Consider the following 13,839-nt stretch of genomic DNA (forward strand, 5'->3'; position numbering starts at 1 on the left):
TGTTTGAACTGAGTCTGTATTAATTTATTCAGCCTAAGGACTCCATCTATAAGTCATTAAGTTGTGAAGCAAATTACAAAACAACAACACTTTTCTTTGAAACTGCCAAACTCATATAACAAAATAATTATTTATTGTCATTTAGTTCAGATAATGTGCCCATAAGCAACCTAGTCTTGTAGAGTTAAAACAAATGATAATTAGCATAGGACAAACACTATTTTTAAACAAATATTTGGTGTATTTTTTAAAATCCAAATAAAACAATTAATATTCATCATTTCATTTACCTGTCTGCTAACTGTGACAGCAGCATTTTCACTTATAGTGATTTCCTCTTAAACAGCTTGGTCTCTGTGTGCCTACAGACTGTCCTATCTGAATGTCAGACTTAACTCTTAGCTTTTCTCCTTCCTTCAACACATTCCAACATGCCTAAGACCAAATAAAAACCTTTTGTTTAACTCATGTCTCTTTGTTTATTTTCTTTTGTAACGTTCAGTAGATATGCCCCTCATAAAGCCCTTAACAACCAAGCCCTTTCATATATCAAAGAGCTCATAGCACCATATTGTCCATATACTGTAGATCACTTGGCTCCCAAAGCACAGGCTCTCTTGTGGTTCCTAGAATCTGTAAGAGTAGAACGGGAGGTAGAGCCTTCAGCTAGCAGGCTCCTCTCCTGTGGAACCAGCTCCCACTCTGGGTTCGGGAGGCAGACACCATCTCTACATTTAAGGTTAAACTTAAAACGTTCCAACAAGAACAATTATTATTATTAATGTTATAACAATTTGTTACAAAACTATTCCTGATTCCACCCGCACCCCCCCCCCAACCCACCTCTCATTCTCCCCAATTTGTATCTGCTCACCCCAACCGGTCGAGGCAGATGGCCGCCCACATTGAGTCTGGTTCTGCTTGAGGCTTCTTCCAGTTAATGAGGGAGTTTTTTTCTCTCTGCATGCTTGCTTGTTGTGGGAACTGTTGGGTTTAATATTGTATGGTCTCAATCTTACAATGGAAAGTGCCTTGAGATAATGTACGTTGAGTTTTAGCGCTACACAAATAAAATTGAATTAAATAATGAACAGATAATGGTTTTAACACTTTAAATCTGGCTTTAGTAAACATCAGATCTTTGGCAATACATTATAGTTACTGATGTTGTTATCAAGCACAACCTTGATTTTATTCTTATCGATTCAACCCTTCCCAACTTCAGTTTTATGACTCAAGCTAGATTGCATAAGAAAGAAGGTGGAGTAGCCATCTCGTTTATGATTCCTCTTCAGTGCAAGAAGATTTTCTTTGGAAATTTTGCTTCTTTTGAAGTTGTGGCTCTTCAGTTAAGTTCATTTTCTCAAGCCACGTTCCTAAATATCTATAGGCTGCCTAAATCCTGTGGAACCTTGTTTGATGATGTGATGGAAATCTGGAAATACAAGAGGCTGGAAACACCAAAGTTATCTACGTGTATTTTAATAGGGGCTTTCTGCAGAAAGGATCAACACAGAGAGTCAAAAGGATCTCCAAGTGAGGATGGAGAACAGTCAAATACAAGGATCTTATATAGGAGGACTAAGGCTGTCTCTCAGAACCAGTTCAGACTGGTTCTGTAGGCGCAGTTTGAGACAGGAATTAATGCAGAGAAAACTGATTTGCATACATTTCCATTGGGTTCTTTGGACAGTCAATAAGTAATGGAAAGGTCAAACAGGTATATAGAAAGGTCATACAGGTTTCAGGTCATGGAGTCTTAGACAGGTATGCAAAAAGTTACTCTTCAACTATAAAATAGGTTTCAACCACACTTAGTTAATTTTTCCAATACAATGACTTTGCGAAATTGATGTCTTTAATATGTATTGACTTTGACATTGTAGTTATTGTTGGTGACTTTAACATCCATGTCGACAATCCCCAGGACAGAGGCAGTAAAGAAATGTGTTTTCGATATCTGCAATTCCCACACACAACATCACAAAATGATACATTACCAAAAACCCAAGTAAAGTGTTTATTCAAGCACTTCAAACACCTGTCGTCTCTTGTGTCTCAGACAACGAACTTAAAGATCACTTCAAGTCTAAAATTTCAAATGTTATTGACGCCATTGAGCCTAAAGGGTGAAGGTTGTTTCACCCATGGAATCGCCATGGAAAAATGTCATGCTGGTCAGAACAGAAAAAAGTGTGGAGAAAAAGCTGAACATAGGTGGCGAAAACCAAATCTCCATGTTTGTTATGAAATCTATAAAGAGAGACTTCACATTTATAATCGGGAGGCTTTTTTCTCATCAGGCTTTTTTGACATCATCACAAAAAAACTGTAATATTGTATTCGTGCCTTTTTTGCAATGTGTTGACAGGCTAACAAACCCTTCTATATCAGTTGCATCTACTTCTATCCACCAGGGCCTGAAATGGTTTTCCTCCCTCTTCACTGACAAAATTCAGAAAATTTGACAAACAGTCAGTGCCTCCATCTCAAGTGCAGGATATGTGTTTCCCCTGTGTCCACTCGAAATCAACTCAAATTGTATGACACAATTTGATCCTCTCAGTTAGATAAACTTCGAGGGCATTATACAAACATCTGTAATTCACCTCATGTTGCCTTGATATTCTACCATCAGGCTTCTTCAAAAACATTTCTTCGCCTCAGATATTCGTCTAATTGTCGATATGTCCCTTCTCTCAGGTTTATTCCCACAGGCCCTCTAAACTGCAGCCCCTCTCAAAAAAGAACAGTCTAGACACATCAGTAATGCACAATTACAATGCCATCCACATAAACACAGATATTGGCTCAGTCTTAGTATTACTGGAGCTCAGTGCTGCATTTGTCACAGGTAATTTCACATCTGAGAGGACAAAAATAACATGTGAAATTCCTCAAGGCTCCATTTCAGGGCCTCTTCTGTTCAACATCTACCTGCTCCCACTTGCTCAGATTATGGAAAACAACAAAATATGTTACCACAGTTATGCATATGATACACATTTACATAACCATACCACCAGGGCGCTATTGCCCTATAGAAATATTAACTAAGTGCATTGAACAAATCAATGATTGGATTAGTCAGAATTTTCTTTAGTAAAACCAAAATAAAACAGAAGTAATTGTTATTGGCGAAAGGGAAGAATGATTAAAAGTCAGCACTCAGCTTGAATCTAAAGTTAAAAACCACAAACCAGGCCAGGTGTATAGTCATGGACTCAGACCTTCATTTTAACAGCCACATGAACGCAATTACAAAGTAAGCTTATTACCACCTTAAAAACATATTGAGGATTAAAGGATTTATGTCTCAGCAGGACTTGGAAAAAATAATCCATGCATTTATCTTCAGTCGACTTGACTATTGTAATGGCCTGTTCACGGGTCTCTCTAAAAACTCATTCAGAAAGCTGCCGTTGATTCAAAATGATTGTGTCCTCACCAACACCAAGAAAGTGGATCATATCACTCCAGTGCTGAGATGTTGACACTGGCTCCCTGTCTGTCAAAGAAATGACTTCAAATTCCTGCTGTTGGTTTATAAAGCACTGAACGTTTTAGGGCAAAAATATATTTCTGATCTATTGCTACGTTATTAGCGATCCAGACCCCTCAGGTCGTCTGGAACAGGTTCTGCTTTCTGTCCCCAGAGTCAAAACTAAACCTGGAGAGGCAGCAGAACAAGCTCCCAGGGACCTGAAGGTCCACCACAACTCTTCTTTTAAATCAGTGATGAAGACTTATACTGTTTGCCTTTCATTAAATCTAACACTGCACTCTTACTTTCACTCTTTATATTTTTTCTTATTTTTTAATTATTTATTTACATTTTATTCTCAATGTACCTTTTTAAATTTCTTTTAAAAGGCTTCTTTTTATATTGTCATATGTTGCTTTTACAATTTGTCATAATCCATTTAAAATTGTATGGAAAACCCTTTGAATTGCCTTGCTGTTGAAATGTGCTGTACAAATGAACTTGCCTTGCCTAGAATTAAACGTCTCTTAACTTTGATAAACAGCTTAGTAGTGTTGTGAAGGGTCATTTTCAACAGGTTGACCAAGTAACAGTCATCCATGCTTGTATCAGCTCTACTACCTCAGCTCCCTGTACATGGAGTTGACCAATTCCACCCTCTCTTGATTATAAATGGTCCAAATTCTGCAGAGAGACTTGATCTACAAAAACTGGTACAAAACGTCAATAAATAACTTCTTTATATATGTATATATCTACTTTCCTCTGATTCCACTATCTGCTCCCAGGTCACTCAGGCTCTTTTAACAACTCCTCCACTCTCATCTTCAAACACATGGGCACTATTTCTCTTTTGGTGTCCCCCTTATCTGCAATAGTCTTCTGTCCCACATGACGTCCTATCCTATTTTCCTCTTAACTGGCTTTTCGGTCAGTCTGAGTTTGTGTCCTGATGTAACACATAAAACTGGTCACAACTGAGGATATTTTCCAGTAGATTTTTATTGAGCAAATATTAGAATCTGTTTAATACTTAACATCACACCTGCTTGCACTAAGATAATAACAATGCTGGTATAGGAACATCCGTTCTCCTGCTTATTCATGCAATTCTCTTATCAGGCAATCATGAGGCAGCACTGCTATGCATCAAATCCTGCAGGTGAAGGTCAGATGTAGACCAGGAGCTTTAGTTAAGGTTCACATCAAACATCCGATTTTCACACACATGTCTCTAGAGTTCAGGGCTCAGGAGACAGAGTGGGTCGCCGACTATACAGAGTGAAAGTGGTTTGATCCCAGTCTACAACTGATTTCATGAACATGACAGTGAGTTCAATGAACGTCAGTGACCTTCGCAGTCACCAGATGTCAATCGAGTAGAACCCTGAGGATGTAGCAGAGCAGGAGATTGGCAGCTAGAATGTGCAGCTCACAAATCTACAGATATGATGTGATACAGTTGTGTCAACTCGTGTGCTTTTCAAGTGTATAAATTAGATATAAATTGCACATTTGTTAATCATATATATGTATAAGTGACAAGCAGTTATTTGTTGATAGTTAATAGTTGATAGTTACAATATACAATGAGTTTAATACTGGCCAAGTGTCAACTTGGTACATATACATTTTAAAGGTGAAACATTTATTTTTGTCTTTAGTAATGACTTTGTCTTACTTCCTATTGTATTCTATACGATAAATACTATCAGTCAGTGACAGACAGCCATGCAGTGAAACAATAAGTATCCAGCCAGCAGTCTTTGTCTTCTCTTGGAGGTAGTGGTAACACAGACTATCAAAGCTTAAGGTAAACATTGTTGGACATTCTTTTTATGTACTCTTTTCTGACAGTGAAATAATAAGATAGACATCAATTTCATATCTGTATGTGGTTAGCTTAGAAATGCTCAGTAAATACTTCTTAGTATAGACTACACAGAAGGTACATCTATAAACAGGCATCTACACTCTGTTTAGGCCGCATTGCATATGTAAGGGGGAAAAAAAGACTGGAAAAAAATGTAGGTAATTGCATATTGATATGTATGAGGAGATCATCTCTAAGCACTGGTAAGGATCAATACAGCTGTGAGGTGGATGTCTCAGAAGGCTACTGAAGATCAGCCTTCATGTGCTGCAGTGAACTGCCGGCATAGCTAAAAACAGCTATAGAGTTCAAAAGATTCACTGGAGAATTTGTTTGACTAGACAGCAAATATACTGATATAGAGTCATTTTAATAATAAATTGTTGAAGCACATCATTAGAAGTAACGGAGAACTTCTAAAGGCAATCATCAGAAACTGCAGCAGCCATAAGCATACAACATGGGAGATATTGAGGAAGCTGTACTCTTCATATCACAGTTCCACAGCTCAAAGATATCTATAAAAATAGAAGTTGTTCCCAATCCAATAATGTGCTCATGGAAGGCCTTGAGCAAACAGCTGACATTAAGGACATCTGGTATATTGTGACATTGCTTAACTCCTCCAGGTCAAATGAGTACTGTCTAACTTGGATTGCCACTGTGCTGGTTTGAACTCAGGTCAGACTCCATCTCCCCAGCAGCTCCAGCTCTGCGACAAGACAGATGATCCACAGAGCGAGGTGAGGCGTTGTTGGCTTGGTGACCGCAGCAGCACGCCACCACATCAGTGAGGTCGGCCCGGAAAGACGGAGTGTAGAAGCCGTAGATGACAGGGTCACAGCACGTGTTCAGGTTTCCAAAGACAAAAAGTATGTGGTGTATGTACTCAGGTGTGCGTTGGATAATTGCTGGTTGGAACCAGTACCAGATCCCAAGGATGTAGTAGGGTGTCCAACAGATGACAAAGGAGCTAACAATCACAACAGTCATCTTGAGGGTCTTCATCCGGGCTTTCGGTATCATGTCTGTCCCACTGCGTCTAAGGCACTGCTCACCATCTGCATAAACACATCATAGGCAATAACTGAAATATATAGCAAATTCGATAATTCAAAGTACATAGGCTATCACTCTATGCATGAGTGTGTGTGTGATTGGTTGGGACTGTAATGCTGATATCCCACTGATATTACCACTTCACAGTTGGACATTCCTAAATCTTGCACATGGTGACTTCATAGCCAAGTGCAGCAATGAGCAGATTCTAATCCTGCCTGTTTGGAATGGGCTGTTTGCTTGGCCTGTGGTAATGCTTCACAGCTACTTCATTAATGAGTCTTCCTAAAAGAGTTCATGTTTTTTGTGTGCTGGACATTGTGTGCAGAGCCTTTTATATACAGTTTCTGATGCAAAGTCAAGATAGAGAACTTTGCATTTATCCTACCCACTTTGTCCAACTGAGACAGTTAAAGATCAGGTCTTTTATTTCTTCCAGGCTTGACTATTGCAATGCACTTTATTTTAGTATCAATATGCAAAACATTAAAAGACTTCAATTAATTTAAAATGCTGCTACTATGCTTTTAACACACACTGAGAGAAGTGGTCGCATTACGCCAATCCTTGCTCTCTTTTCACTGGTGGTTTACCTGTGAGTTATAGAATTAATTTTAAGATTTCACTGCTTGTTTTTAAAGCCCTGAATGGCCAGGCTCCATTCTATATATGTGACTTCCTAACCCTCTATCAGTCTAAACGCTGCCTGAGATTCTCCAACAGGGCCCTGCTCACAGTTCCAAAATCTCGACTGGCCTTTGCTATCCACGCTCCACAGCTTTGGAATTCAGTCACCAAAGTGCTTGCTAATTGTGGGAACTGTTTTGGGAAAACTTTTAAGGTCTTGACCTTCTATGTAAAGTGACTTGAGATAATGTATATTATGATTTGGCGCTATACGTCTTTTTTTTTATCCGAATTTAATTGAATAGGCTTGGACCCTAATAAGGGGGTGTGCCAACTTGGTATATATGCAAGATTGCTCCAGCAAGTTTCAACTATGACAGTATCATCTTTTCTGTGGTTAAAATACAATTTTTAAACACCTTCTACAGCTGAAGGGACATTTTTTAAAGAATAATTTCAGTTTACACCAAATTGGGTATTATATTTATACGTTTGTCAACCATTTCTATCAGTAACAGCATTGTACCCACCACGTGAATTGCTGAAATTTGGGAACACGGTGAAATCATTCAAGTCTGACAGGTCAAGAAACATGAGCAGTCAGACGACCACACTGGTAATAAACCAACAGTTAATCCAGATGATCTAAAGCACTTTATTTGAGTGTGCGCTGTCACCAGCACGACCCATTGTGCTCATTATTCCTACTAAAACACAACCACACATATTGAGGTCATCAGCTACATCCTCTTCACCTGTTTTAACATTTGTGCTCTCTATACAGTCTGATAAAGGACCAGTCAAATTCATTCAATCCACCGGAATCAGGATTAACTTGGGTAGAGGAAATCACTGCAGATCTTTTTAGTTTTACTCTGTTGAACTGTGATATCACTCTGACGGAGACTGACTTGCTCTGTTCCCTGATCTGAGCTCTATAATGTTATCATTAACAATGGGAGTTGTGGAAGAACAAAGCTAAAGCTAGTAAAGCTGTGATCAAATGGAATTATCCTTTGAATGGGTGCAAAGGGGTGAAAAGGGTTAAAACTTTTTTTAGACCTTCTGTAAGGTCACACACCTTTTCTCTTGTGCATCTGCCCATTGATCTTGATGAGGATGCGGGTGTAGCAGAAAGTCATGACAAGCAGGGGGAAGACATACAGCGTCACAAATTGAAACATGTTGTATGCCGTCTCCTGCCAGCGATGCTGGAAACTTCCATGGGTCACACATTGAGTGAAGTCCACTCCATCAGCCTTAATGGCCCGAAAGATGAACAGCTGAGGATGAATAGAGTGTAAAGACATGAGCAATGCATGCAAAAACACAAGTGTAGTTTGTTTTCATTAAACAAACTTTACATCATATTTGTTTATATTAGGACAAACTACACAAAGAGCCACAGGGTGAGGGGATGTCTTGAATGTTGTGCATTAAAGTCATTTGAATGCACTCATAATTATACCATGTCACGAACATGAGGTTGTTACTGACTGCTCAGGAAGCAGATGTAAAAGGTGAAGAAAGTTAATTGGCTTAACATCATTAAAATGCTTTGTCTGCACAGGTTGGTTAGTAACAGTCTGCTGGATGTGATGACACTCTAGCTGAACTACTGAGCCTTCAGTGGCTGTAAGTGGCAGGGCTGTGGGTTAACGCACACTTCGTGACAATGATGTGAAAGCCACAGCTGCAGTGTGAAGAAGAACATCACTGCCACACAACCTATTATCACTGGGCTACAGGAGAAGACTGTACTATTCTAAAAACAATATTATATGAGTGTATATTTTATGTTTCTTATTGTCAACAATCAATGATTAAATCTGAATAAAGGAACACGTGTAATTACATTCTGACACTGACTTAATTAAACACATTTGTTTATCTATTTATTTGAAAAAGGGAGTTGGTGTAGAAATAGTCATTGACTTAATAATTCAAAGGTGGATTTTGTTTTACCTAGAAAACGTCCAGGCTAAAACCTAGCACAGTGGGTCGCTTAGTTTTCACTCAGTTTTTACGTTGTTTCACAAAACAAACATTCCTTATTATAGGAAAGTAAGTAAACAGATATATTTATCAATCATATGATCTAGACTGCTTTTGTTTTGTCTGTGCACCAATATATAATCACTGTGTGTGTATTTGGTATCAGTGATTGTCTTAAACCAGGTGGCTGTCTATGCAGTAGTGGCAAACAGGGGATTTCTGAGCATGTGTTCAGTTTGCATTAACAAGCTTCCTGTAAAACAATTTTGAGCTGCTGAGAGACCGACAGGTCTGACCTCTTAGAAGATAGTCCTGCATGGTCCTAGGTCAGGGCTGGTATCTATAACGTTTATAACTTTCGAGCCACAAGGACAATATATGTAATGCCAGGGAATTAGTTGCACTAAATTGAATGATCTCAACACAAAGTGTGCTCCAGCAATATGTGCTGTTTACAACGATACAGCCTTCAACACTGTGAATGGCTCACTGATGATTCACTTTAAACACCTGACGAATGCCATTTAATCAAAAAAAGAACATCTGATCAGTGGCACTTTCAGATCCACACACAATCAATACCTCAAATCTAATGTTGTTAGTGGAGCACCAAATAAACTATAGGTTTGCTACATAAACCTAGACCATGTGTACTTAGACTGGTGAAAGTGATTAAGACCTAGCACGTAGTGTACCTGTGGAGAGGCCAGCAACACACTCAAAGTCCATGCCACAAGCAGCATGCGTTTGTTCCTGAGCCCAGCGTCCAGAGAGTCCAGAGGATGGAGGATAGCCCGATAGCGGTCCAGACTCACCACTACCAGTATGAATGCAGCCGAGTGCATGGCAAAGAGCTTGAGGAAGCACAACAGCTTACACATGACATCCCCAGCATACCACTGCACTGTGATGTTCCAAATGGCATCCAGTGGCATCACCACAAAAGTCATCACCAGATCAGCTGATGCCAAACTGGCAATGAGTGGGCGGAGGTGTGCTGGCAGGCGATAGCCTCGTCCCCAGCACACACTAATGAGGACTGACAAGTTACTGACAGCAGCAAACGCAAACAGCACCAGGGTGGCCGCTACACGGCAGCGGGCTGCCACAGTGAAGGAGGGAGCCTTCCAGGGTGGAGGAGAGGGTGGAGCAGACAAGTTAAGCAGAAAGAAGACAGAAAGGTTCTGTAAAGGCTCAGCAGGTGTGGTATTCCACTGGGACTGGTTTCCTGCCATCCTGTGACAAAGAGAAACAGAAAACAAAGCATAATGCTGATTCAATCACCATAAGCCTGTTACATTGTACATTGTTATTGTATGGTGACTACTGGCCGAGCAAAATGTATCCTATTTAAATAACCTCGTATTTTTTGGACTTTTTTTGGGCCATTTGGTCTTTATTTCTAAGACAAGCGTGAAATGGAGAGAGAGAAAGAGCGTGGAGGACACACAGCAAAGGGCCAGGTCAGAATCTGATTCATAACTAATACATTTTCTGCTTGTTCACCTCATGGACAAACATATCAAGTGATTTGTTCTTACTGCACACATTTTCAACTTAAAAGCACATGCTATTTGGGAGAAAAATGAGCACACTGATCAACAACCTGAACTCTAGCAAGTTTTCCAAGATGTTTGGAACAAGCTACCTGCTTAGTGCTGAGGTGAACTGGAGCTTTGAAGGCAAAGGAGGGTATAGTACATATAGTACTTTTAACAACCACTCAAGGTTTCACACAACAAATCACTTCCACTCACTCACAGCGTCACAGCCATCAGAGGCAATTTGCGTTTCAGAATCTTGCCCAAGGACACATCACATCACTGTAGGTGCTGGAGATCGACCCACCAACCTTCCCTTTAACAGTGGACCCGCTGTTACCTCTCTGTCTGAGGTCATGGGGCTGAGGAGGTAGAGTGGATAGTCCACTAACTTTTGATGGTTCAATCCCAGTCTCCCCTAAAGTGCTTAAGCTTCTGCACAACAAATTGCCTCCGTTGGCAGTGTATGATTAATGTGTGGTAGGGGAAGTGCTGCACATAGGGGCACTGTATAAATGTGTGTGTATGGGTTAATGACAAAACTGTATCCTGTGAGCTACACTGATCAAATTGGGAATTTGTTTTCTCCTAAATTATGTCAAGCTGTCCAGGCCCAGAGTTTTGATGAAGCTGCAAATTGGTAAACCTTATGCACACAGTGGTGTTTCTTCTCTTTTTTTTTTAAAGAAGTGTCTTCTCCTCCCACCCTGCCATGGCCTTGTTGTATGGTTGACTCATGAACAGCTCCAGTGATTCCTTAAACATTTATCTAATACTCTGGGTATCTTCTTAACCAGTGGTCACTCTGCATTATATCAGCTTGACACATCACGTGTTTTTCATAAATATATTGTCTGATGATACATGGACCCCATACAAATCCATCTGCATACGTTCACTAGCTCCTGACTCCTGAGAGCTGAGCTGTTGACATACGTTTTCCACTCCATATAATGAAATCTGTGTTGTTAGTTCAAATAGATTGTGTTTGTTCTTTTATTGAAACTTAGATATAAATATACAGTTGAACATAAATGCAGATAATTCCCAAGGTTTCACTTCCCCCTGTCATTTATACTTTTGGTTGATTTTCTGTTTTTGCTTCTGTGTTTTACCATTCTGCAGAAATTGTTTCTAAATGCTACTTATGTCAAACTTGAGCTTGTAGCCTAATTGTTTTCTTAAATTGCAGCCTGTTGTGCTCTCTGGGCCGTAATACTTTTTCAAAGGAAGCAAAACTACAAATTTCAAATAATGACATCCCTAACAAGATAGTAACAAATGTGAAATTGAAATGTAAGAAAAATAAATAAGAATAGAGTCCATAAAAAGGAGAATATGAAAAGAAATCACAAGACATAAACCTGCTCAAAGAGCTAAGCCATAGTGTTGGAGCAGGGGCGCCATCTGCTGACCAACTACGGTAGCTCCACCTGTGATGCTGCGCCAAATAATGAATGAATGAATCACTGTAACAACATACAGGTATCTGATGAGACTCTCACGAGACAAAAATCTAATGTTTTCCTCGTCTGTGTTCTTTAGGATGGCGGTCTATGCGGATGCTGTCTCTTCTTTCTATCCCTTTCCACGTTTTCAGCGCCACATATTCTACTGCATTACTCCGACACTGGGGTGGGCACTCACACCCCTCCCAAGTGCACAGGCTGATACTGACTCAAACACACTAGAAACAACAAACTACCAATCTAACATCCAATAAGCACTGGGTCTCTAGCACTTTGAAGCACAAAGGAGCAGCAGGGTTCTCCTACCTCAGTGTGTTGGTGGCCACATGAAGAGAGAAGCAGCAGAGCGGAGCGGTCCAACGTGCTGGAGCATCACTCTGTCTCTTACATCCCTCACTGTCTGATCAAACAGAGCTTTGCATGGGATCAATGATCGATGCGATCAGTCGAATTGCTCCATCTCACCTGCGCGCGCACACTCTGCACTCCACAGTGAGCATGTTGTGCATGAAGCAACAAGGATCGATGCCGATTGGTTAATTAAGGTGGGTGACGCGCGCGGGGTGTCGCAGCGGACGCCACCTTCGTGACAGAGACATCGTGGGGAATTTCCAGTGCATGTATGGACCCTTCGTGCAGAGGTGAGGGCAGAGGAGCAGGAGCAAAGCATGATTTCATCACATCCAGTATTCACCGTGATAAATTGTCGGGATTCTGTCGATAATTCGGACCGCCTATTCGCCTATATCGATTTTTCAATGATGATGTGTTCTCCACCAACACTGTGTTTCCATGGGATCTGACATCAGCAGAAATACCAGATGTTCAGGAGAACTAACAGTCTGAGCTGAGGTTGAACAAAAGAATCAGAAACTATACTGTCATGTTTGTATGTATATCAGATTAGGGTGCATTGATTCTATAATGTCAAAACACGCACAGAAAGAAGAAATATCACATCTTGCAATGTCGGCAGGCTAAATAATGACTGGTGCAGCATTTATTTACATTCAAGCTTTTTGTATGTTCTTATGTAATTTATTATCAGCATAAGTGATGGTCCTACAGCCTCATGTGTGCTACTTCAGAAGCAAAACAGACCAATTCTGAATTCTGTTTATTCAGAGTTTTCTAAAACATTATCTGTATAAGTCAAATAGTGGGTGATTAGTGCTGGTATTTGTCTATAATCAGCACATCCCTAGAAGAAGACAGAGTTCATAAAGGCACTATGGTATCCCATGACCTTGATCGCCTTCCACTTCAGCAGCAGGATGAGAATCTGCAGCCTCAGGGCCACATACAGCCTGTGAGACAACTTATAAATGTAAAAAAAAACTCAAAATTACAGAAAACAGGTCACATGATATCATTTAAGTTTTGCAATAAAAAATAGCATGAAGCAAAAGAATAATATGTCCTTTAGGGTGGTCTTGTCTGTCTGTCATGGTCACAGTCAAGGGAAACACACACACAGCTGCTAACAAGCCTCACGTGGTGCCTGTCAGGACAAGAAAAATAGATGCATAATGTTGTGTTTCAAATAGAAATAAACAAAGAAAACTAAAATAGATTAAGAGAAGCCAGTTGGAAAAATTCCATACGTCATTACAGCTGGACACAGGAGGAAACTAGGGATGCACCGATATGGAAATTCTTACCGATATTTAAAACAACAATCTAGCCGATAGCCGATACCGATATTTGTTTATTACTTGAATAATATGAAAAACAGAAAAAGTGACAAGTGTAACTTTAGATGCCATGGATGGACATAGACACCTATTCAGC

General features: G+C 40.0%; 1 protein-coding gene across 1 annotated transcript; it reads right to left on the reverse strand.

Annotated features, from left to right (window-relative positions):
* Nucleotides 1–5,054: 5,054 nt before the first annotated feature.
* LOC117771125 (gonadotropin-releasing hormone II receptor-like) lies at nucleotides 5,055–12,683 on the reverse strand. Its single transcript, XM_034601204.1, has 4 exons — nucleotides 12,355–12,683; nucleotides 9,734–10,274; nucleotides 8,125–8,326; nucleotides 5,055–6,418 (listed from the first exon to the last, which is right to left on the reverse strand). The coding sequence occupies exons 2-4, from the start codon at nucleotides 10,271–10,273 to the stop codon at nucleotides 6,003–6,005; spliced, it is 1,158 nt and encodes a 385-aa protein (XP_034457095.1). The 5' UTR covers nucleotide 10,274; nucleotides 12,355–12,683; the 3' UTR covers nucleotides 5,055–6,002.
* Nucleotides 12,684–13,839: the final 1,156 nt, after the last annotated feature.

This window comes from Hippoglossus hippoglossus, chromosome 11, assembly GCF_009819705.1.
Source record: "Hippoglossus hippoglossus isolate fHipHip1 chromosome 11, fHipHip1.pri, whole genome shotgun sequence".
Lineage (NCBI taxonomy): Eukaryota > Metazoa > Chordata > Actinopteri > Pleuronectiformes > Pleuronectidae > Hippoglossus > Hippoglossus hippoglossus.

Bases quoted from the DNA above. Each gene is read 5' to 3' on its own strand.
- LOC117771125 (XM_034601204.1), bottom strand. From the start codon at position 10,273: ATGGCAGGAAACCAGTCCCAGTGGAATACCACACCTGCTGAGCCTTTA. The intron at 8,327-9,733 runs GTACACTACGTG...ATTCATCCTCAG, and splicing joins TGTTGCTGGCCTCTCCACAG to CTGTTCATCTTTCGGGCCAT. The intron at 6,419-8,124 runs GTGTGTGACCTT...GTGTTTATGCAG, and splicing joins GCAGATGCACAAGAGAAAAG to ATGGTGAGCAGTGCCTTAGA.